This window comes from Geotrypetes seraphini, chromosome 5 (assembly GCF_902459505.1).
Source record: "Geotrypetes seraphini chromosome 5, aGeoSer1.1, whole genome shotgun sequence".
Classification (NCBI taxonomy): domain Eukaryota; kingdom Metazoa; phylum Chordata; class Amphibia; order Gymnophiona; family Dermophiidae; genus Geotrypetes; species Geotrypetes seraphini.
In genome coordinates, this window is record NC_047088.1 from 82,368,343 (window position 1) to 82,391,640 (window position 23,298).

Here is a 23,298-nt window from a genome sequence, read left to right on the forward strand (position 1 = left end):
TGACAAGGACCACTAACCAATTTTGTAGCAGCTCTCTGGACCAACTCCATCCTATTTATATCTTTTTGAAGGTGTGGTCTCCAAAATTGCACACTATTCCAAATGGAGCCTCAGCAGAGACTTATACAATGGCATTATCACCTCCCTTTTCCTACTGGCCATTCCTCTCCTTATGCACCCAAGCATCTCCCTGGCTTTGACCATTGACTTTTCTACCTGTTTTGCCACCCTGAGATCATCAGACACAGTCACCCTCAAATCCCTCTGTTCTTCCATTCACAGGAGTACTTTGTATACTATACTATACCATGCTCCTGAATTTTTGCAGCCCAAGTGCATGACCCTGCATTTTTTAGCATTAAATTTTAGTTGCCAATTACCAGACCATTCTTCAAGCTTTGCCAGATACTGCATCATGTTATACACACCCCTCCTTGTTGTCTCCCCCTATTACAGAGCTTGGTATTATCTGCAAAAAGTTAAACTTTGCCAGACCTTCTGCAATAATAGTTGCTGAACCTTAAAAGAATTTCAGTGCTAAGGTCTCTTGTGGTAGACATCAGTGCACAGCTCTGCATGCTTTATGGCAGAGTTTCTCAACACACAAGTATATGCGAGCCGCTTATTGGAGATACACAGCACTGTGCGAGTCTCCCGTCCCCCTTCCTCCTTAATCGCCGCCACCATTGGGGATCCCATGCCCTCCTTCCTGCATTCCCCCCTTCGCCAAATCCAACCCAAAAAGGTTTCCCTCTGATGTCAGAGTGGACATTAGAGGGAAGGCTTGTGGATCAGCCACATGCAGCGTGTAAGAGCCGCTGCCTGAGACAAGTCCCTCTGTGGCTGAAGGCAGGAGCAGCCCAGCTAGATGGCCCTGAAGGGAGTGAGCATGTTGTAGCAAGTAGGGGAGAAAGGGAACATGATCGTGGGTCAAGGGGAGGAAATTTGGGACAAAGGCTGAAAGGCAAGGAGGGGGACACGAACTCAGGACACAGAAGGGAGAGAGGAAGGAAGCACTAACAGGAGAATTGTTGGACATGAGTGTGTGAGTGAAGGAAAAGAGATGGTACACATGGGGAAAAGAAGAAAGGAAAATTGGGCAGAGAGATATAGGGAGGAGTGAGGTAGAGATGCATGAGGAAGAGAAGGATGAGGGAGAAATGTTGGATATGGTGGTGGAGAGAGAACAGAGGAACAGATTAAAGGGGATGCAAGGGGGAGGAATGTTGGACATGATGGAGGGAGAGATGTGGCATTGTGCTGGAAAGGGATAATAGAAGGAGAAATGGGGCTGGTGGGCAGTGGTGGAAAATGCTGCACATGATCCAAAGTATGAGAGAGGGAGAAATGTTGGATGTAGCAGTAAGAGGGGGTGGGAGAAATGCACCCTGGATCTATTTCTCTTTCCCACTCCCTTTGCAGCAAGGGAGGGAATGAGAGAAAGACAGATGGACAGTGAGAGAGAGAGGGAGACATGTTGCCAATTTGGGTGGAGGAGAGAGGAAGAAAAGTTGGACTTATGGAGGGACAGAGAGATGTTGGTTGGGGAAGGGAATGAGCTCCAGAAGAGAGAAAGCATGTAGGAAGCAGAAAGAAAGAAATATTGGATGCACAGTCAGAATGAAGTGCAACTTCATGAAATCACGAGACAACAAAGGTAGGAAAAATGATTTTATTTTCAATTTAGTGATTGAACTGTGTCAGTTTTGAGAATTTATATCTGCTGTCTATATTTTGCACTATATTTGTCTATTTTTCTATAGCTACTGAGGTGACATTGCATATTTTAAAGTCATCTGCCTTGACCTCTTTGAAGACCCCCCAAATATAAATGATAATTAACATTTTCTCTGCATACAGTGTGCTTTGTGTTTTTTTTATTTTGTGGTTACCATTATGTATTTTGTAAGACTATATTGTATGTATAAGAAAAATGAATGGAAGAAATTGCATTACAATTATTATTAGGGGGTGTGGTCTGGGTCAGAGCTTGGTGGGAGTACTTGGTTGATATTTGTTACACTTGGGGGGGGTACTTGGCTTGAAGAAGTTGAGAAACACTGCTGTATGGTAGCTGATGGCTCTTTAGCATGCATTTTAATATGCTGTGCACCGATGTCTACTGTAGGAATTCAATTCCAGGAACTTGGTGTCTAGTGGCTGGCACTTAACTGCTCCCTGACCCCTTGCCAAGGTGTCTTCTAGGCCACCATACCTCAAAATATGCAGGAGTGATGCCACCCCTCTACAAAATGGCAGTTCCCTGCCCTGCATGATTCATTCGGGGATATACTAGTTAGGGCCAGTATGCCATAAGAGGGAATTTTCCCTTACGATATCTTGGCCCCATGTGGTGCATTGCACCACCAATTTTGTAGATGATAGCACCCACAGGTAGAAGTAAGTGCCTTGACAAGGGGGGGTTAGCCACCAGGACATTTTGTTTTATTGATTTGGGGTATGATGGGGGAAGAAGGAAGAGGTGCAATTATTTGGTTTGGGCCTTGGGATAGAAAGATGGCTGTTCAGGGGATGTTGCCACTAGACATCAAAGATTGTTTGAGGGTCACTGGAAGATAGGAGAGGCAAAATGCCACTTCATACTTGCCTGCAGTTTTTTTATTTTTGGATGTTTCTTTTTTTATGTCAACAACTGTCAGTGCCTGAGCCATTCATAGCTCAGGCACTGATAGGAAAGGTGACATTTATTAGTGAGCTGCAGATTACTATTGCAGTTTTTACACAATAGTAATTTACATACCTCGTTAATTACATCATGCTACGGTACTCTTTTTTGTTGCAGTATTTTGCAATTCAGTTGCAGCTCTTCTGCAAAGCTTTCATCTGCCCCTGAGAGAGTACTTGGAGAAATACGGTAGTAACTTTCTGGTAGTCGTTACATTTCTATTTTATTGTTTTTGCATTAGGAGGGATTATTGATGTTTATTGGTAATGTCAGAAGGTTTAAAAATTAAATTTAATCTAAGATTGTTTGACTGTGGAGTCATCTATAAAAATCATTGAAACGCAAAATTAAATCTAAAAGTAAAAATGCTCTTAGTAACGTATGTTGCTGGACAAGCAGCACCTTGGTTAAAGAGTTGCTTCCAGGCTTGCATGCATGTAGCTTTCTAGACTGACACAAAAAGACTGCTTACTGGTTGATATTTAAAATTATTTAATAATCCAGAATTGGCCACTGACAGGTTAAATAGTTAGCTCAGGACTATCCACTAATTTTTGACAGCACTTAACTGGTTATCACCCCTGAAAATTGACACCTAGGTGAAAACCAGCAAAACTTTTGAAGGTGTTCCGGGCAGAGTCAGCACTGCCAGTATTTAGCACTTAACATGCTAATATAGCCAAATGGGACCACATAAAACACAGTCCTATCTTTATGTAGCAACTCATGACCATGACTCATGACTGGATATTCAGTGCCGAAACCTGGATGTGTCCCGGCATTGAATATTTGGGAATAATGTCAGCTGCAGTCAATAAAATGGTCCCACTGTCAGCTGAATATTTCTGTGTCCCCTTCTGTGTCCAGGGGAGCAACCCTTTTTACCCACCAGTAGTGATGACCAAATATAGTATCTTTGATGCAGTTTTTAAAAAAATTAAATCTCAATAAATTCTGTGAAACCCCTAAACATACAGAACTGCTTTCCTGTCCTTGCTGAATCTCTTGTTTGAGCTGGAAAGTGTTCAGTAGCTACAGACTTTTGTGATTACATAACATGCCCCACCCTGGAATAGATTCTGAATTCCTGCCTGGGGCTAGCTTATATCTGCCTAATCATTCTCCTCAAACACTTTTTTACTGTCATACAACTTTTTTCACCAATCTAAATTTTGTAATGCCTTAAAAATTGCCTAAACCATTCCAGAGACCTCAAAAGCTGAAACTTGAAACTGATCCCAGACAGTATGTTTACAATTCTGCTTGGCAGTTTAAAGTATTCAGTTCTGACATCTGTGAGGCTGTGAATGTCATCATGGAGTTTAAAGTGTGGCTGGCAAAATTAATTTTCTGTTTTGCCCCCTTTATTTGTGGGAGTGGTAGAACTTGTCAGCAATTTAGTGGTCTTAATTTATTAAAAATTAAAACCCCTTCTCTAGAAGAATTTTTGGTTGAAGTTTATCCTTGTTTCAGTGATAAATTTGCCAGGGATGGGGCACACATCCTCCCATATGATGCTGTGCTGCAGCTGCAGTCACATCAGTGTTCAAAGAATTTCCTGCTGTTTTGCACCAAGTTCCTGGACCTGTTTCTCTCTAATGAAGCTTTGACCTCTCTACTGTCTCTCATACACTAAGTGAAGGGCTGCTATCTGCTTTCACAAGTTTGCATTAACAGACTTTTTCTCTTATGAGCATTTGATGCATTTATGCTAGAAATTGGTACAGTGCAACCTACTGCTGGATGACGGGTCTTTTATTTTTGTTTTCTTTGCTTTGATTTGTGACTATCTGGTAATTTAAGATCTTTTCCAGTTCATTAGGCAAGACGTTATAGCTGCATGGTGCTGCAGAAGGAATCCACTCCTGATTTTTTGCTGGGCTCTCTAGTGCCACCTTCAGTTGTTTCCTTCTGCAGGAGTCTTTGGTCTGCTATCCCCATTTTATTTTTAATTTGATGTAATTTTGTCCCCTTTTTGGGTAATTTAGTGCTTGGAGAGAATTTGAAGCTCTGCCTGCTTGAGAATTCACAGACTTCAGTCTGTAGCTGACAGGCCGATCCCACTGGGTACCTGTTAGTCAGCCTGTATAATTTTCTCTGGAGCTCAGTGCTGTCCCTTATTTGCAGGTGCAGCACTTCCCAGGATGGGAGATCAGGGACTGTGTGCTGGATCTGTCGATCCCTCTGGGGTTTTTGGAGCCTGGAAATTCTCTCACAGTCCTGCACTTATTTGAGTCTGCGGCTTTGCTGGACCTTATTTCTGAATCTTTGCAGGAGTTCATTTTGGTCACTCAGCTGGCTTGATCCACTTCTTCATCCTGGCTTTGTGGTGTGTGCTTGCAGTCTGCTACTTTCCCCTTGCACCCTGATATATGCATTCTGGTCTCAGAGCAATTTAGTCTCCGGAGGGTGCTCTGAAAATTGCTAGAGCTATGTCATGCTGATATCCTCTGGCACAGGAGTGTCAGCAATTTTGGATCAGTCCAGTATTAGAAGAGATGCAGGACTGCAATGTAGATATGGTCCTCAGGAAACTCTCTTTGACGCAGCTGTTTTTGGTATTAAAACTGCTTAGTTAATGTTTTTTGTTGCATGCGCCTGTCTCTTTCAAATGCGCATACTGTAGAGCAGGGTTGTCCAACCTTTTGGCTTCCCTGGGCCGCACTGGCCGAAAAAAAATGTTTCTGGGGCTGCACAAATGCTGCAGCAAGACAGAGGAGGGAGCCGGCAAGACGGTAAACACCCGGGGGCAGCAGCGGAAAACTCTGCATCGCCCTTGACTTCATGGGGCCCTCGAGCTGCAGGTTGGACACCCCTGCTGTAGAGTGAGATGGTGGTTCCCCCTTCTCAACTTTTTTTTTGGTGGAGACAGATTATATGGCGATGCATTGTTTGACCATATGTGAGTTTGGCAAAGGTATCAGCATACTCCTTCTCTGCCCACAGAATGCTTTGGTTCAGACAGTGGGTTGGCGATTCCACTTCCAAAACTTCTTTGGCTAGACTGCCTTTTCAGGAGCAGTTATTGTTTGGCAAAGGTCTGGATTCTGAAATGGACTGTCACCCCAAGACACTGCCTAATAACAGACCCAGACCCTCCTGGGGTTCTGATCATTCTAATTTTGTAGTTCACAGCAATTCCGACTGTATGCAAGTGCCACGTCACAGAGATTTTCATAGGGCTAACGATGACAGTATAATGGCTATAGGTGTTCTTAGCCTTCTACCTCCAATTCTGCACCCCCTGCTGAAGAGGCAGAGTGGCGCCAGGCTGAGGGATGCTCCTCTTTAGATAGGTCTTGGACATTATTTGGTCGGGCTACAAGCTGGAATTTGTTCGATTGGTTCGTGGACTCTTCTTCAGGTTGCCTGGACAAAGTGCTCATGGTTTAGGCCACCGTTCAGCGCTTGCTGGATATTCAAACTATAGAGCCAGTACTGCCCAGCCTCTTGGGCTCAGGCAGATACTCCATATAAATTATCATGCCAAAAAAAAAGGCTCAGAAGATTGGATGTCTATTCTGGATCCTCAACACATGAATGTAGCTCTCAAGATTCCCTGCTTCTGAATGGAGACTGTGCGTTTGATCATTGCAGCAGTGGCCCCAGGAGAGAGTTTCTTGCCTCTCTGGATCTCACAGAAGTGTACTTTTTACATTCCCATTTTTCCAGCCCACTGTAAATTTTTGTGTTTTCATGTTCTGGAACAGCATTACCAGTTATCCCAGGACAAGCAGGCATGATATTCTCACATGTGGGTGACGTCATCTACGGAGCCCCGGCGCGGACAGCTTTTCAAGCAAACTTGATTAAAGTTTCAAGTTTGCACACTGCACCACGCATGTGCGTGCCTTCTCGCCCACTAGAGGGCGCATCCCACCTCGTGGTCCTCAGTTCAAATTTTTCCGCGGAGCAAGAAAGCCCTGTGGATCTGAGCTCCAGTGTTTTTGCCTTCTAGCTGCCGCGTTTAGTTTGTTTTCCTTCGAATTAGTTCGCGGTGCTGTTTCTTTCTTTTCGTTTCTCTTCAAAAAAAAAAAAAAAAAAAAAAAAAAAGTCTTTCGTTTTTCATCGGACTCCGGGGGCTCCCGGAATCCGTGGCCGCGGGACGTCGGTACGTTCCCGGCCTTCTTCTTTTTCTTCGTGGATGTCCCGTCCTGTTACGGGATTCAAAAAGTGCAACCGGTGCGAGAGGTTGCTTTCCATCACTGACCCTCACCGGTGGTGCATCGTCTGCCTTGGGCCCGAACATCCGACAGACTCGTGTGATCGCTGTGCTACCTTCCAAAACAGGGCCCTCCGTCGCCGTAAGGCAAGAATGGCCGAATTGTTCGCCGTCGACGCACCGCTTAAGGCCTCGACGTCGGCCTCGGCTTCGGCCCCGGCCTTGACCTCGGCCTCGGCGTCCTCGGGGGCCTCGGCCTCGCCTCGGCCCTCTTCCTCAAAGGCCTCGTCAGTGAAGCAAGCTTCGGGTAAGTCCTCTGTTCCATCCCCTTCAGCAAAGAAGCCATCCTCGAGTCAGGCCAAGGCGGGTGGGTCGACCCCGGCCCCGCATCGGACCTCGACTCCGCACACCCCGAGGGAATACTCGAAACCGAGGTCGCCCTCCAGGGAGTGTGCCCCGGACTCGGAACTCCCCACCTTCGTGGGGATTCCGGCCTTCCAGGATCTCCTCCGAGCTCTGATCTCATCGGAGCTGTCGGGAGCCCTGGAAGTGTTGCAGCGTGCTGCGGTTCCGGCGGCCTCGACCTCGGCCGGGACGCCTTCGGTCTCGGAGGCCCCGACCTGGGCTCCCTCGGGAGCCCCGACCTCGGCGACCTCGGTCTCGGGTACGGTGGCCCCGTTCACCTCGGTCTCGGCCCCGCCCCGGACCTCGACCTCGGGGGAACCCCTTGAGCGGAGTGTAAGGCCCAAGGAAAAGTTGCGCAGAGTGCGCCGTCTTTCCTCCTCTTCCTCCGGGTCTTCCAGACACGCCTCGCCCTCGACGCGACCTCGGACGGGGCGTCGATCGAGGAAGTCTAAGCGGCCCCGAGGCTCGCCTCGGCGCGACCGTTCCTCGTCGTTCGGGGGCGAGGCGCTGCAGGTGTCGGAGTTGCGCCTCGACAACCTGAGGCTCCTCCGCTCACCCCATGGGAAGTCTTCCCGGGCCGCCTCGCCGAGGAAACGGGAGAGTGTCCCACGAACCCCGGGGTCCTCACCCAAGGGTTCGGCGAGGAGGATAACTTCCCCTTCCCCCTCGAGGACCCTCGAGAGGGGATCCTGGGATTCGGGATCGGTTAGGGACCCTCATTATTCCCATGAGGCCTCCCCCCTCTCCTCGGTGGGGCGGTCGAGAACCCCCTCCCCCCAGGCTAGGCCGTCCTCATTTTCATCCTTCGTTCAGGACATGGCCCAAGCCCTGGGGATTGACCTGATGGTAGGCTCTCGGTATTCCAAAGAATTTTTGGAGGAACAGGACCTCCCCACTCTTCCTAGGGAGGTCCCTAGACTACCTCTCAACAGTGTCCTTCTGCAAACCTGGCTGAAGAACTTGTCAAACCCTCTTACAGTCACGTCTGTGCCTTCAAAAATGGAATCGAAGTATAGGACGATTCCCCCTAAAGGGTTCGATAAGGCGCAGCTCTCACACCAGTCTCTTCTGGTGGAGTCTGCTCTTAAAAAATCTCAGCCCTCACGGGTTTCTGCGGCGGTTCCACCAGGCAGGGAGGGGCGGACCCTGGACAAGTTTGGCCGTCGCCTCTATTCAAATTCCCTGATGGCCACCAGGGTTCTAAATTACGCCTTCACCTTTTCCTCCTTTTTGCGTGGCATGGTGAAGGACCTTCCTCAATATCGAAACTCGTTACCGGACTCCCAAAGAGCAGGATTCGACAAGTTTATGTCCAACCTGTCTCAATTGCGGTTGTACCTATTCCATGCAGTGTACGACGCCTTTGAGCTGGTTTCGAGGGTGTCGGCCCTCGCGGTGGCCATGCGCCGCTTGGCCTGGCTTCGCACCCTCGACATGGACCCAAACCTGCAGGAACGCCTGGCAGACTTGCCTTGTGTGGGGTCCGAGTTATTCGACGAGTCATTGGACGCGGCGACCAAGCGCTTGTCGGAACAGGAGCGCTCTCTAGCATCCCTGGTCCGCCCCAAACCTAGGCCCCCGCCGCAGAAACCCTTTCGGCCTCCGCCGCGCCGATACCCTCAGAAGTCGACCCCGGCTTTCTCGAGACCGCCTCCGAGACGTCCGTCTCAGCGAGGCAGAGGGGGACAACCCCAAGCCCCGGCGCAGGGCCCTTCTAAGCCAGCGCCTTCCTTTTGACGGGCTGAGCGGACGGGGCGGGTTCCCCTCCGCACTTTCACAAGAACCCCTTCCTATCGGGGGCCGTCTTCGGTCCTTCCGGGAGGCATGGACCGAGATTACCTCAGACGCTTGGGTGCTCCGGATCGTCTCCGAGGGCTACTCGCTCAACTTTGTGTCCTCGCCGCCGGACAGTCCCCCAAGTTTAGTCCCCTGCAACCGTTCGCAGCTACCGACCCTTATAACCGAAGCCAAAGCCCTCTTGAAGCTTCGGGCGGTCGAGCCGGTCCCCAAGGACCAGTGGGGTACGGGGTTTTACTCCCGCTACTTCTTGGTCCCAAAAAAGACCGGGGACCTGCGCCCCATACTGGACCTCAGGAAGCTCAACAAATTCCTGGCCCGGGAGAAGTTTCGAATGCTATCTCTCCCGGTTCTGTATCCCCTCTTGGAGGAAGGGGACTGGATGTGCTCCCTCGACCTGAAGGAAGCATACACCCATGTTCCGGTGCACCCCGCCTGTCGAAGATTCTTACGATTCCAGGTGGGGGACCTCCACCTCCAGTACAGGGTACTGCCCTTCGGCCTGGCCGCGTCCCCACGAGTATTCACGAAGTGCATGGTGGTGGTTGCAGCAGCCCTCAGGTCGCGTGGACTTCACGTGTTCCCTTACCTGGACGATTGGCTCATCAAAGCCCCGACCAGGGAGGGGGTTATCTCAGCGACCCGACAGTCTATTGCCTTCCTGCAAACTCTCGGGTTCGAGATAAACTTTCCAAAGTCTCAGTTGAGGCCATCGCAGTCTCTTCAATTCATAGGTGCGGTGCTGGACACGGTGCGCCTACGCTCCTACCTGCCGACCCAGCGGTTGGAAGCCCTGGTACGGATGAGCCACCAGGTCTCTCAACAGTCGAAGGTGTCGGCCAAGCGCATGATGATGCTGCTGGGCCATATGGCCTCGACGGTACATGTCACGCCGTTTGCGAGGCTACATCTGAGGATCCCTCAGTGGACCCTCGCGTCCCAGTGGCGTCAGGAGTGCGACCCTGTGTCTCGCCTCATTTCGGTAACTCCGCCCTTGCGGAAATCGCTGCGTTGGTGGACAGTCTCTTCAAATCTGTCCATGGGGCTATTATTCCGCACTCCGCCTTTTCGCAAGGTCCTGACCACGGACTCCTCGGAGTACGCGTGGGGAGCCCACCTCGACGGTCTTCGCACGCAGGGCCTGTGGTCGGCAGAAGACCGTCAGTGTCACATCAACGTGCTAGAGCTGCGGGCCATCTTCCTAGCACTTCGAGCCTTCGTTCACATATTGCAGGACCAGGTGGTCCTCGTCCGCACGGACAATCAGGTGGCAATGTATTATGTGAACAAGCAGGGAGGAACGGGGTCATGGCCCCTCTGCTCCGAAGCTCTTCGCCTCTGGGAGTGGGCGGCCTCCCGGAACATCTTCCTCCGGGCGGTCTACATCCAAGGAGAACGGAATTGCCTGGCGGACAAACTGAGTCGACTTCTGCAACCGCACGAGTGGACTCTACACTCAGCAGTTCTACGCGAGGTTTTCGCTCGCTGGGGAACGCCACAGGTGGATCTGTTTGCCTCTCCGGAGACACACAAACTACCACTATATTGTTCTCGGATGTACTCGCAGGACCGTCTGGAAGCGGATGCCTTCCTACTCGACTGGGAAGGGAGGTTCCTGTATGCATTCCCTCCGTTCCCTCTGATCATGCGAACGTTGGTACACCTAAAATCGTCCACGGCCACGATGATTCTCATAGCACCTCGGTGGCCGCGTCAGCACTGGTTCTCCCTGCTGCTCCAGCTCAGTGCCAGGGAGCCTCTCCCCCTGCCTGTCTCTCCTTCTCTGCTGTCTCAGAGTCAAGGATCCATGTTACATCCCAATCTGCAGTCATTGCACCTGACAGCCTGGTTTCTTGTTCCCTGACTCCTCCGGACCTGTCTCAATCGGTGAAGGAGGTGTTGGAAGCCTCCCGCAAGATCTCGACGAGGCTTTGCTATGCGCAGAAATGGACCAGGTTTTCCACCTGGTGCTCGTCTTTTCACCTGGATCCGGTATCAGTTCCGGTATCCTCGGTTTTAGAATATTTGTTTCATTTGTCGCGCTCCGGCTTGAAAACCACTTCGGTGCGGGTTCATCTCAGTGCGATTTCTGCTTTCCACCAACCTCTGGAGGGACGCCCTCTGTCACTCCATCCCCTGGTGACACGCTTCATGAAAGGGTTACTCAGGGTTTGTCCCCCTCTTAAGCCTCCGTCTGTCGTGTGGAATTTGAATGTGGTTCTGGCTCAACTGATGAAACCCCCGTTTGAGCCACTCAACAAGTCCCTCTTGAAATTTCTGACTTGGAAGGCGGTGTTTCTAATTGCCCTCACCTCCGCCAGGCGAATTGGGGAGTTGCAAGCCTTGGTTGCGGACCCTCCTTTCACTGTCTTTCATCACGACAAGGTGGTTCTCCGCACCCATCCTAAGTTTTTACCTAAAGTTGTTTCTGACTTCCACCTCAATCAGTCCATTGTCCTTCCTGTGTTCTTCCCGAAGCCCCACTCCCATCCTGGCGAGAAGGCGCTTCACACACTTGACTGTAAGAGGGCGTTGGCATATTATCTTCAACGCACCAGGCCTCATCGGAAGGTTCCTCAATTGTTTTTGTCCTTCGATCCCAATCGATTAGGGCATCCAGTTTCCAAGCGCACTCTGTCTAACTGGTTGGCCGCCTGCATTTCCTTTTGCTACGCTCAGGCTGGCCTTCCTCCCCCGGGTCGAGTCACGGGGCACAAGGTCCGAGCGATGGCAGCTTCGATAGCTTTCCTCCGATCCACCCCGATGGAGGACATATGTAAGGCTGCCACTTGGTCTTCGGTTCATACATTCACCTCCCATTACTGTCTGGACACTTTATCCAGGAGTGACGGCCGGTTTGGCCAGTCAGTTTTGCAAAATCTGTTTTCCTAAATTGCCATCCTCCCACCTGCCCTTTTTTGGTTAGCTTGGAGGTCACCCACATGTGAGAATATCATGCCTGCTTGTCCTGGGATAAAGCACAGTTACTTACCGTAACAGGTGTTATCCAGGGACAGCAGGCATATATTCTCACAACCCGCCCGCCTCCCCGGGGATGGCTTCCTTGCTAGTTATGGAACTGAGGACCACGAGGTGGGATGCGCCCTCTAGTGGGCGAGAAGGCACGCACATGCGTGGTGCAGTGTGCAAACTTGAAACTTTAATCAAGTTTGCTTGAAAAGCTGTCCGCGCCGGGGCTCCGTAGATGACGTCACCCACATGTGAGAATATATGCCTGCTGTCCCTGGATAACACCTGTTACGGTAAGTAACTGTGCTTTCTCGGCCCTGCCCTTTGGGCTGGTGACAGCATCCCAGACCTTCACTAGGGTGATGGTACTAGTGGTAGCTTATGTGCGAAAGATGGGTCTCTTAAGTTCACCCTTGCTTGGATGACTGGCTGATCAGAGCTCCCTCGCTGACTGAGGGGCAGCATACAGTGGAGCGGATGCTCCAGGTGCTGGAGGACCTGGGCTGGATTGTCAACTTCAGGAAGAGCCATCTGACGCTGGAATACCTGGGAGTCCTTTTCAACATGGTGGTGGGCTGTGTTTATCTACCAGAAGCCCGCAGGCAGAAACTGTGTGCTCAGATTTCTTACCTTCTAGAGCAACCAGCTCCTTTGGCATGGGATTAGCTTCAAGTTCTGGGATCCATGGTTGCCACACTGGATGTAATTCCTTGAGCGAGAGTGCACATGCATCCTCTTCAGCATGCTTTGCTCTCTCGCTGGGCTCCACACAGGGATGCTTTGCAGGCCCGTCTGCCTTGGACTCTGGAAGCCCGGGCATGCATGCACTGGTGGCTTCTCCAACAATTGCTCCGCAGGGATGTACCGCTACACATTGCCTCCTGGATTCTGATGATGACAGATGCCAGTCTTCGGGGCTGAAGAGCCCATTACAATCGTTCTCCTGTTCAGTGTAGCAGAAATGGAAAATCAGCCGGTTGGAGCTTAGAGCTATTCAGCTACCTAGATCTGATGATATTGCAGAAGACTCTGGGGAGCCAAGCAGTCAGAGTGTTCTCTGGCAATGTGACGGCAGTATCCTATGTCAAATCGCCAGGGAGAGACAAAGAGCACTCTTCTGGCTCAGGAAGCCTGCCTTCTTTTCCTTTAAGCAGAGTGTCAACTCCTAGCGCTGATGGAAGTGCATATGGAAGGAGTAGACAATGTTCAAGCAGACAGATTCTGGATCTGGGTGAGTGGACCCTGTCCGCAGCGGCATTCAAAGCAATAGTGCAGTGCTGGGGTTGGGCCCACTTTGACCTCATGACCATGGCAAGAAACAAGAAAGCAGATCGCTTCTTTAGTCAAAGAACCGAGCCCGGAGGCAAAGGGCTCAACACTCTGGTGCAGCCGTGGTCTCAGCAGAATCTCCTGTAAGTTTTTCCTCCTTGGCCGATGTTGCAGGACGTGGTTCATAGATCTGATAAGTCTGTACAGGAGTTGCAGCCTTTGGCTTAAGCGCCTATCCAGACCTCCTCCTGCTGAGTCCAGTGGCCATTGAAGATCCGGGTCAATTTGTTCTTATGGCATGGCTCTTGAGCACGTAGTCTTAGAGCACAAAGGATATTCTGCTATGGTTGTTAATATTCTTCTAAAGTCTAAGAAGTCACCTATGGTTTTGGTTTACGCTAAGGTATGGACGGCCTTCCAACTTTGGTGTGCCCAGGACCAGGTGGACCCTTATTCAGCTCCCATCTCGCTGATTCTCGCCTTTTCTTCAGGCTGGTTTGGACAACAGCTTTTCTGTGGGTTCATTTGACCGGGCTCTCTTGTTCTAGATCCCAGAAGCATTGATCCTTGTTGGTGTCGCATCCTGATATTGCTAAATTTCTAAAGGGGCTTCCTGGGACCTTAACCTGGTACTGTCTAGCTTTGCCAAGGCTCCTTTTGAGCCTTTTGAGATGTTTCCCTTTTGGACTTGATGCTCAAGAGCCATTTCATCAACCTACATTCTTTCTGGGAAACAGTCTCCTGTTTCAGTCAAGGCACATTCTACCAGGAGTGTGGCTTCTTCGTGGGTTGAAACTAGATCTGTCTCTCCTGAGGAGATTTGCAGAGCAGCAACTTGATCTCTTTCACACATTTGCCAAATTCTACAGAGTGGACATGGCGGCAAGAAAGGACTCCACCTTTGGGTCCTTGGTTTTTGGGGTTCCGTGCAGCAAGCACACCCTGGCTTTTTGGGGGACTGCTTTTGTACGTCCCTACTGTCTAGAATGTCTCACCTATTGCAGTAGAAAAAGGGATTATGTACTTACCCTGGTAAGCTCTTTTCCAGTAAATAGATGAGACATTCTAGACTCTCTCCCTGTCCTTCTGGCGTCTGCTTACAGTTTTCAGTCTGTTTAGGCTTCTCCAAACTGATTCTTGGTTGCCTGTCAGCCCTTGAGGGCTGGGAAGAATTTGTATACTGTATATGTTTTAATTTGTTGAGTAGTTTCTGAGCTCCTTTGAAGCCTGTGTTGGCGGTTAATGGTACTGTTTAGGTACTTTTTGAACAGAACAATTTGTTTATGCCTGTTGCTACAGGTGCCTCTAATTCACATGTGTTGGGTGGCTCTATGTGCTTAGGTACTAACTGAAGGTGGAGCTAGAGAGCCCAGTGAAGTATAACAAAGGCAGAGTGAAAAATCCAGAGTGGGTTCCTTCTGCAGCAGCACGTGGCTATAGGGAAATAACCCTACTGTCTAGATTAGAATGTGTCGCCTATCTACTGGAAAAGAGCTTACCAAGGATTGATAAAAGTGTTTCAAGCTCTCACACTCTGTACATTTGTGAGAAGTATTTTATATTTTATAAATTAGATGCTTGGCGATTGCATTTTTCTATTTTATCCATTTGTTTTTTATACCTTTATCCCAGTGATGTGCTTGAGTTACCTTCCCTAGGCATGACACTTCTGCAGTGTATCCATGTCCATCTGGCTCTGATAGATGCTAGAATATGTAGTAATCACATTAGAAGCTTGGCATGTCTGTCTTTGAAATAAAATTTAACTTGTGAGCAGTAAAAAATAATAATAATTACACATTGCATGCAGTTTGGATGAACACAGAGAAACAGTAAGGATTACAGATTTGTGTTCTTATTCCAAAATACTGCTCATTCTGATGCTGCCCTGAAATAACTTAATGCTGAGTCAAAGGAAACCATCAGACCCCTGTCTCCTTATCCTAGCATGTTCCACATTGTTAGGCTTTTAGAGTTTGTGGGAAAAGCAAAATAATATCAGCTATGCATCTCTGCTCTGTTATAATGGCATGGGGCATGATGTAAATATATAGTTCACCCCTCTTCCCCCCATAAAATCCCTGTGAGGGCAGCAACATGACATGACAAGCATTCCTGAGTTGATTGTGTCTCCCTCTTCCCCCATCATTTCCCTTTTTTGTTTTGGAATACTGGCATAATTTCTCTTTTCCTGTTCCACAGGAACAGGTGATGTATCGGACGTTGGCCTGGGAAAGGGACGATATTACAGTGTTAACATGCCTCTCCAGGACGGTATTCAGGATGAGAAATATTACCAGGTCTGCGAGGGGTAAGGAGGAAGAGTTTCTATGTTTATACAGTACTCCATTCACACACCAAACCAGCTGTTTGTGTTTATCAGCAGGAGACAAGGATCATGTTTTTTCAGCAGTGTAGGTGCTGGCCCTTTGGGTTCTGGCTTGAGTGGTCCTACATAAAGCATCAGTGTTTGTTGGTTGATCTGTAAGAAGTTTCCAGCCAAGTTAAGCTCCTGTCTTCTCACTCTGTGTCCCAGGGTAGCTCAAAACGGTTTTACATGAATTTACATGAATCATATTCAGGTACTCAAGCAGTTTACCCTGTTTGTCCCAGTAGGCTCACAATCTATCTTGCTTTATTGAAACTGACCAGAGATGTGACTGCATAAAGATAAGCAATATCTTGGTCTTTGATTGGTGCTTAATTGGAGATAGTTATCAAAATTGGTCTTAACTATCACTAATTGGCACTAGAAAGTGCATTCCTAACTCACCTACCATGCAACTGCACAGGGGACATTAATATGGACAGAGCATAGGCATTTTGTAATTATTGTAGCATGCGCTGTATAGAATACTCTTACATTCGATGGATTCTTTTGAGATCTCAGTTTGGGGAATTTACCAGACTGTAGTCAACTTACCACACTTTTTTGTATATACATATATGACTGCTCAACTGTGTATGACTGCTCTACTGTGACTGCCTTTCCTATTTTGACTATAACATTTCTTTTCTAAATTTTAATTTGTAGACTGCTCAGATCTGATTATCAGATTGGGTGGTATGAAAAGTTGTAAATAAACCATAAGCATTCACAAGCTGCCTCATTTAGTCATGCAAATTTACACCTGCCATAGACATAGTTTAAGTGATCACGCCAAAATGGCTCATAAATGACATAAGACATAACATAGCATAAGAATTTATTTCTAGACCGCCATTACTGTAAAGTTCAATGACTCATAAATGCTAGCTTATGCTACAGTTTTCTTCCATTTTTCTGCCACCATCTCAAATCTACCTTTCCAACTCTTCTCCTTTCCTCCGTCCATGTGCACCATCTCTTCCTCTTCCCACCATCTATGTGTCCAAGCTCTTCTCCTTCCCTCTGTCTATGTGCACCATCTCTTCCCTCCTTCTCCACTTCACTCCATCCTTGTGTCCCATCTCTTCCTCTTCTCTCCATCTGTGCACCATCTCTTCTCCTTCCTACCATCCATGCGCCACCATCTGCTTTCTCTTGCTGCCCTTGGCCTCCCCTGAACTGTTCCTTTGCTATGGTCCACCTAAGCAGAAACAGGAAGTTGCTTCAGAGGGGACCGCGGTAAAAGAAAAGTACAGAGGAGACCACCGTCTTAGGTTCTCCTATCCTCCACTACCCACTACCCGCTATCCCTGCCCCAGACCGACATCGCACTTGCAGTCCTGTTGCTCTGGAACCCGAAGCTCTGAGCTGGGCTTTGAGCATCTGCGCATGCTCAAGGTTTGCTGGACTCCCTCCGAAAATTCCAGAGAGGGCATTAGCCAGCAGGCCTTGAGCATGTGCAGACGCTTAAGGCCCTTCAGCCCAGCACAGAGTGTCGGCTTCTGAATCATTGGGACTCTGCGATGTCAGTCTGAGGCAGGGGAGCGGGTAGTGGAGGATAGGAGTGCTGGTCAATGAGGGGGGAGAGGATAGGAGTGCCAGTAATTGGGGGAGGGGAGGAGGAGATAGCAGTGGTCATTAGTAAGGATAGCAGTGCCGGTCATGGGAAGAGAGTGAAGGATAGCAGTGCTAGGCATCTGGAGGGAGGGTTGGAAAATAGCATTGTTGGTCATCAAGTGGGGAGGAAAAAAAAGCACCATCATCCAAAGGAGGCTCAAATATAAACTGAGAACCCCATTTTTGGGCCCAAAAATCTCAGTTTATATGTGAGTATATACGGTAATCTTTCTTAATTTAGACACATTTGTAGGATTTCCTGTATGATCTGTTCATTTCAGGTCCTGTCACAGCATCCCTATTGGGTTTGAGTTAGGATTTTGACTAGACCATTCCAAGACTTTAATTTAGTTTCTCTTCAGCCATTCAGATGTAGAATTCCTTTTGTGTTTTGGATCATTGTCTTGCTGCATTACTCAACTGCACTTCAGCTACATCTTTTAAGGACAGGTGCCCAGATGGTCTCTTTTAAAAATTATCTTTCTTCACTTATCTCCCCCTATGTTCCCTCCCCCCCAAGAGCTCTGCTCAGCCGGTAAGTCCCTCTTATCTATGCCCTTCTCCACTGCCAACTCCAGACTGTCCATTCTGTCTTGCTGTGTTGTATGCCTGGAACAAACTGCCCAAATCCCTATGACGGGCTCCCTCTCTGACAGTGTTCAAGTCCAAGTTAAAAGCCCACCTCTTCAAGACTGCTTTCAACTCCTAACTCCTCTCACCCCAATCCTAGATGTCATGTCTGTCTGTCCAAGTTAGACTGTAAGCTCCTTGAGGAGGGACAGTCTATTTAATGTCAAAATGTACAGCACTGCATATGCCTTTGAGTGCTATAAATGTGATAAATAGTAGCAGTAGTAGTACTTCACTGTTATGGAAAAGTTCAATATATAATGAGGTTTAGATTCAACAGGCTGGCTGCAGTGAGTCAGCTAAATCTTAAGTTTGGTTAAGTGGTTGATTACATAAGAGAACAGTAACTTTTTCACATGGATGATTGGGTGTTGGATATCTTTGTTCTTTAAATAATAATTTAATAATTTAAAAACTGTGTTTTATGAGTATTATATATATATATATATATATGTATATATATATATATATATATATACGTGTGTGTGTGTATGTCAGGAAACTCAATCACATTAAGGGGCCGAAATCTAAAATACAGGCTTTCACCCCGCCCAGTCTCCATCCCAGACCCGGCTCCAATAATAGTACTAATTGTAATACCATTTTTTCCATTCACTTTTCATATATACACACAATATAATCTTATTAACAACACATAATGGTTAACCACAAAATTAAACTACTTCTCAACATTCATTCCTACACAAACACAGATAACCCCTATGCAAATACGGGACCACAAACTAAAAGTACTAATATATACAAACGAAACCCTAAGAGACTCTGCATGTAGTACAACCCCAGAGAAACAAATGCATTTCTTCCTGAACAGTGCAAAATATAGACAGCAGATGTAAATTCTCAAAATTAACACAATTCAATCATTGAATAAAATAATTTCCCCTACCTTTGTTGTCTGGTGATTTTGTTTTTCAAGCTATCTTTTCTCTGTCTCTAGTTGCAGTTCCTTCTGTCTGTGCTCTTAACTGTATGTCCAGGGCCACCTTATCCATTTGCTGTTTTTGTCTCCTTCACTTTCTACCATACATCCATCTTTAGCATTAACTTTTAACATTCAGCTTTCTTCCATTTTTCTGCTTTCTTCTCAAAATCTGTCTACTTTTCCATGTCTTCCTTTCCCATCTATCCGTGTGTACCACCTCCTCCCTCCTTCTTCTTTCCTATTCCCATCTATCCATAAGAAGCATTTCTTATTATCTCTTCCCTGCTGCACCCATTGCTGTGCACCATCTCCTATCTCTGTCTCCCCTTCCCTTCCATCCCTGTGCACCATCTCATTCCTCTCTACCCCTCCCCTGGTCAGACAGCTATGTCTTCCGTCTTCCCCCTCATATGGTCTGGCATCTTTCTCATCTCTTTCCCATAGCCTGGAATTTCTTTCCTTGCCCACGGTCTGGCATCTCTCTCTCTCTCCTTCCCTCCCTGTTCCTGAGGTCTAACATCTCTCTCCTCTCCTTTCTGCAGGCTAGCATCTCCCCCCTCCTTCCTTTCTATTTTCTCCTTCCCTTTCCAGTGTTCTGACATCTCTCTCTTCCCTCCTTCCATCACCTTTCTATGGAATCTGGTATCTCTCCCTTCTTTGAGTCATCTCTCCTCCCTCCCAGTGTAACATTTCTCCCTCCCTCCTTTTCACCACTAGCGTGTCCAACAATTCTCCCTCTTCCCCATGTATACTATCTCTCTTTTCCTCCCACTCCACACACCTATGTCCAAGAATTTTCTTTTTCTCTTTCCTCACCCACTGGCATCATCTCTCTTTCTCTCCCTTCCTAGCCCCCATCCCGTGCAGCCTCTGTCCTTCCCAACCCCCTCCAGCCAGCATCTTGTCCTTCTTGCTTTCCCAACTCCTGTCCTCCCGCAGCCCATGCAGCATGTCCTTCTCTCATTCCCAACCTCAGCCCTCCCTTCTCAGCTGGATCCTACGGTACGACCTGTCCCCAGTTCCCGATTCCCCCACCTACCACCTCCCCGCCACTGAAATTTAAAATCTTCGGGTAATCGACGCAAAGCCAGCTTCCTGCTGTTGCCCTGCCCTGGAAGTGTTCTTTCTGCAGCACTTCCTCTGCCTGCACAGGCAGGACGCTGCAGAAAGAACACTTCTAGGGCAAGGAAACGGTGGGAGTCTGGCTTCGCATCAGCTGCCCAAAGATTTTAAATTTCAGCGGGTGGTAGGTGGGGGAGTCTGGACTCAAGGAGGTTCCTGGAGAGTGTAGTGTCAGGCGCACAGTCACTGTGGGCCGCATAAAACGGCCAGGCGGGCCTTGTGTTTGACACATGTGGTATATGTACATCACTTAGTACTATCAAAATTTTGCGATTAATCGAAAGTTAATAAACATAAACATTCTCATGTTCCCTTTGTCTAATATTACATTTTGTTTAAAGATCAGCCACCATTCATTGTGACATATAATCAATATTAGAGGGAAATCAGGAAGGACCATGGTATGCTCCCACCTGAAATACTGCGTCCAGCACTGGTCGCCATACATGAAAAAAGACACGGTACTATTTGAGAGGGTACAGAGAAGAGCAACTAAAATGGTTAAGGGCCTGGAAGAGTTGCCATACAGTGAGAGATTAGAGAAACTGGGCCTCTTCTCCCTTGAAAAGAGGAGACTGAGAGGGGACATGATCAAAACATTCAAGATAATGAAGGGAATAGACTTAGTAGATAAAGACAGGTTGTTCACCCTCTCCAAGGTAGAGAGAACGAGAAGGCACTCTCTGAAATTGAAAGGGGATAGATTCCGAATGTAAGGAAGTTCTTCTTCACCCAGAGAGTGGTAGAAAACTGGAATGCTCTTCCGGAGGCTGTTTCAGGGGAAAACCCCCTCCAGGGATTCAAGACAAAGTTAGACAAGTTCCTGCTGAACCAGAACGTACGCAGGTAAGGCTAGACTCAAGGCACTGGTCTTTGACCTAAGGGCCGCCGCATGAGCGGACTGCTGGGCACAATGGACCACTGGTCTGACCCAGCAGCGGCAATTCTTATGTTCTTATGTTTTTTCATATCACTGTATGTATAAAGACAACTATCACCTGCTGATCCAAAGTAAACAGTTTTGGTGTTTTGTGAATTTTGCTAATTGTGTTTTAATTGGGGATATACTTTGTGGATTTTTTAAAAATGAATTTATCTGTTAGAGCAATGATTGTCTCGTAGTTATTTGATGGTTGAATCTATTTGTGTTGTACCTGTGGCTGTTTAAGCATTTTTATTTGTATAATACTGTGTAAAGTTTGTTAAAAATGCATTTTTGTTTGTATATTGCCTTGTACAGCCGGAGGTTGAAAAGGCAATTAGTAAATATTAAATTTAAAATTTGTAGCACTTTCTCATGAGGAATTATCTTTCAAACCTAGTTCTTATTGACATTTTTAACAAACCTTACACAGTATATGAACATTATATAAACTTTGTTGCACTACCCCTTGTGAGAATCCTGGTTTCAGCTCCTTTTGTGCCATCTCTTCGTAAGTCCAAGCCTCCTTGCTTGTAAGCTGCCTTTTCTCAAAAGCACTCTGCTACATGTTGCTAAGTCCTTACCAAACTATCCCATTGTCCAATTCTCAGGAGGAAGTGCTTTCTCAAACTTCACGGAACCAGACCACGGCAGTACTGATAACAAAATGGAAACAGCCTGAGAAAGGAGTTCTACCACAAGCTTTTTTTTTAAACTTGTGTACTTTGAACTTATTTCCATTAATAATAATCTGCTTGTTTTGGAGAGCAATTTTTGTCTGCTCTGATAACCTGCTTATGGGTGGGATTGTATGTGTATAATTGTCTATTGTTTCTAGAAATTGAATGACTCAGACATCTATTAAACCGCATTGTTTATAGGGTCCAAGGGGCAACTAAGGCCAAAGGGGGGGCCATTTGTCATATATTTTTCTTAAACTCAGCACATCTTTTATATATCTAAAGTCTGACCAAAGATTATAAAAATGTACTGAAAATCTTCTCTGGAGCTCATCTGTTGATAAAAAAATACCAGAACACTTATTACTCTGAATTTTAGTTACTTTTTATTAAAGCACATTTCACATATTATTACAGCATGGTACAACCTGCCCACCACTCCCTGTTCATTCCCCTTTCCCCAATAGCATGTGCTTATACGTCCAGATATAAACACTTTGGGGTCTATTCAGTATAGGTCATTAAAAGGTAGGTGCCAGAAAAACTGGGCAATAAGCTAGTATTTTATAATGGCAGAGTTGTATGCCCAATCTGTTATAGAGTACTAGCATAGGAGTAAGTTTACAGTTATGTACCAACTATAGCCTCAACCACTTATGCCATGCCTGTGGCTGATATAAATGTTGGTGCCTAAATTCTACAGTTGGGCATATAAACACAACTATTCCATAAAGTGCCCACAAGAATAGTCTGAACACCCTTAACGCACACATGCCCCTCATGTTAATGCCTCCTTTGCATTTATGTGATAGAAGCAACAGCGAATTCCAATTATTGGTAAGTGTTGCCAGTTTAGTGCTAATTAATTATGTTATACTTAAGGGCATAACTGGCCCTTTTCTAAAACTGTGCACCCAATTGCATGCTCATGGAAAAAAACCTCTCTCTCTTTAATGTCCCTCGAGACTGGCATAGAAACTGATGGATATAATGCATTTCGACCAGCAGTTGGAGACTGAGACATAAACTTTTGGCTGTAGTATAAATGGGCTGCCCGATTGAGGAAAAAAAATTTCAATTCGATTCAGCCTATTGAATCGATTTTTCGATTCGATTTTCCTGCCCAATTCGATGTTTTTTTCAAACATCCTGGTGGGTTTATTTTATAGCCTCTTCACCCCCTTTGCCCTCTCCTACCCACACTGGCGCTGTAGTGTAAACAAAACAAACAAAAAAGACTTTTCCTCTCTCTGTTAAATCCTAGCTCATGTTCGCGGTCTAACACCAGCTCTAGCAGGATACACATTTCAAATCTGACATATTGTAATCACAAAACAGAAAATAAAATTATTTTTTCTACCTTTTGTTGTCTGGTCATTATTCAAATCATGTTGGTCCCAGGCTCCAGTTGTCTTCTGATAACTCGCTTGCCAGGGTCTCCAGCCCATTTGTCGTTTTCTTCTTTCTCCATGGATATGGTCAAATCAATGATCCGAAACAATATCAAAAACATATAATTTTGTTTCTGCAAATTGTCACTTAAATAAGATAACACTCTTTTCAGCTACAGTGGCACAAACCAAGTTATCTGTGTCATGAAATTTAATGAAGTAATGTAATCCCTAGATATGACTAGACTCTTCTAAATTGTAAATTCGCATTGAACTCCTTCTGGGGCATACTACTGTAATGTAATGTAATAAACCCGAAGCAGTTGTCTTTCAGTG

The 23,298-nt window shown here is 46.9% G+C and overlaps 1 protein-coding gene across 5 annotated transcripts in view; it reads left to right on the top strand.

Moving 5' to 3' along the window:
• The window catches only part of HDAC8 (histone deacetylase 8), a 221,499-nt gene that overhangs the window by 56,757 nt on the left and 141,444 nt on the right, over positions 1 to 23,298 (top strand). For all 5 annotated transcript variants that reach the window (XM_033946322.1, XM_033946321.1, XM_033946319.1 and 2 more), the window contains one exon: positions 15,492 to 15,600. In XM_033946322.1, coding sequence (XP_033802213.1) covers positions 15,492 to 15,600 — 109 coding nt within the window. The remainder of the gene's footprint in view (positions 1 to 15,491; positions 15,601 to 23,298) is intronic.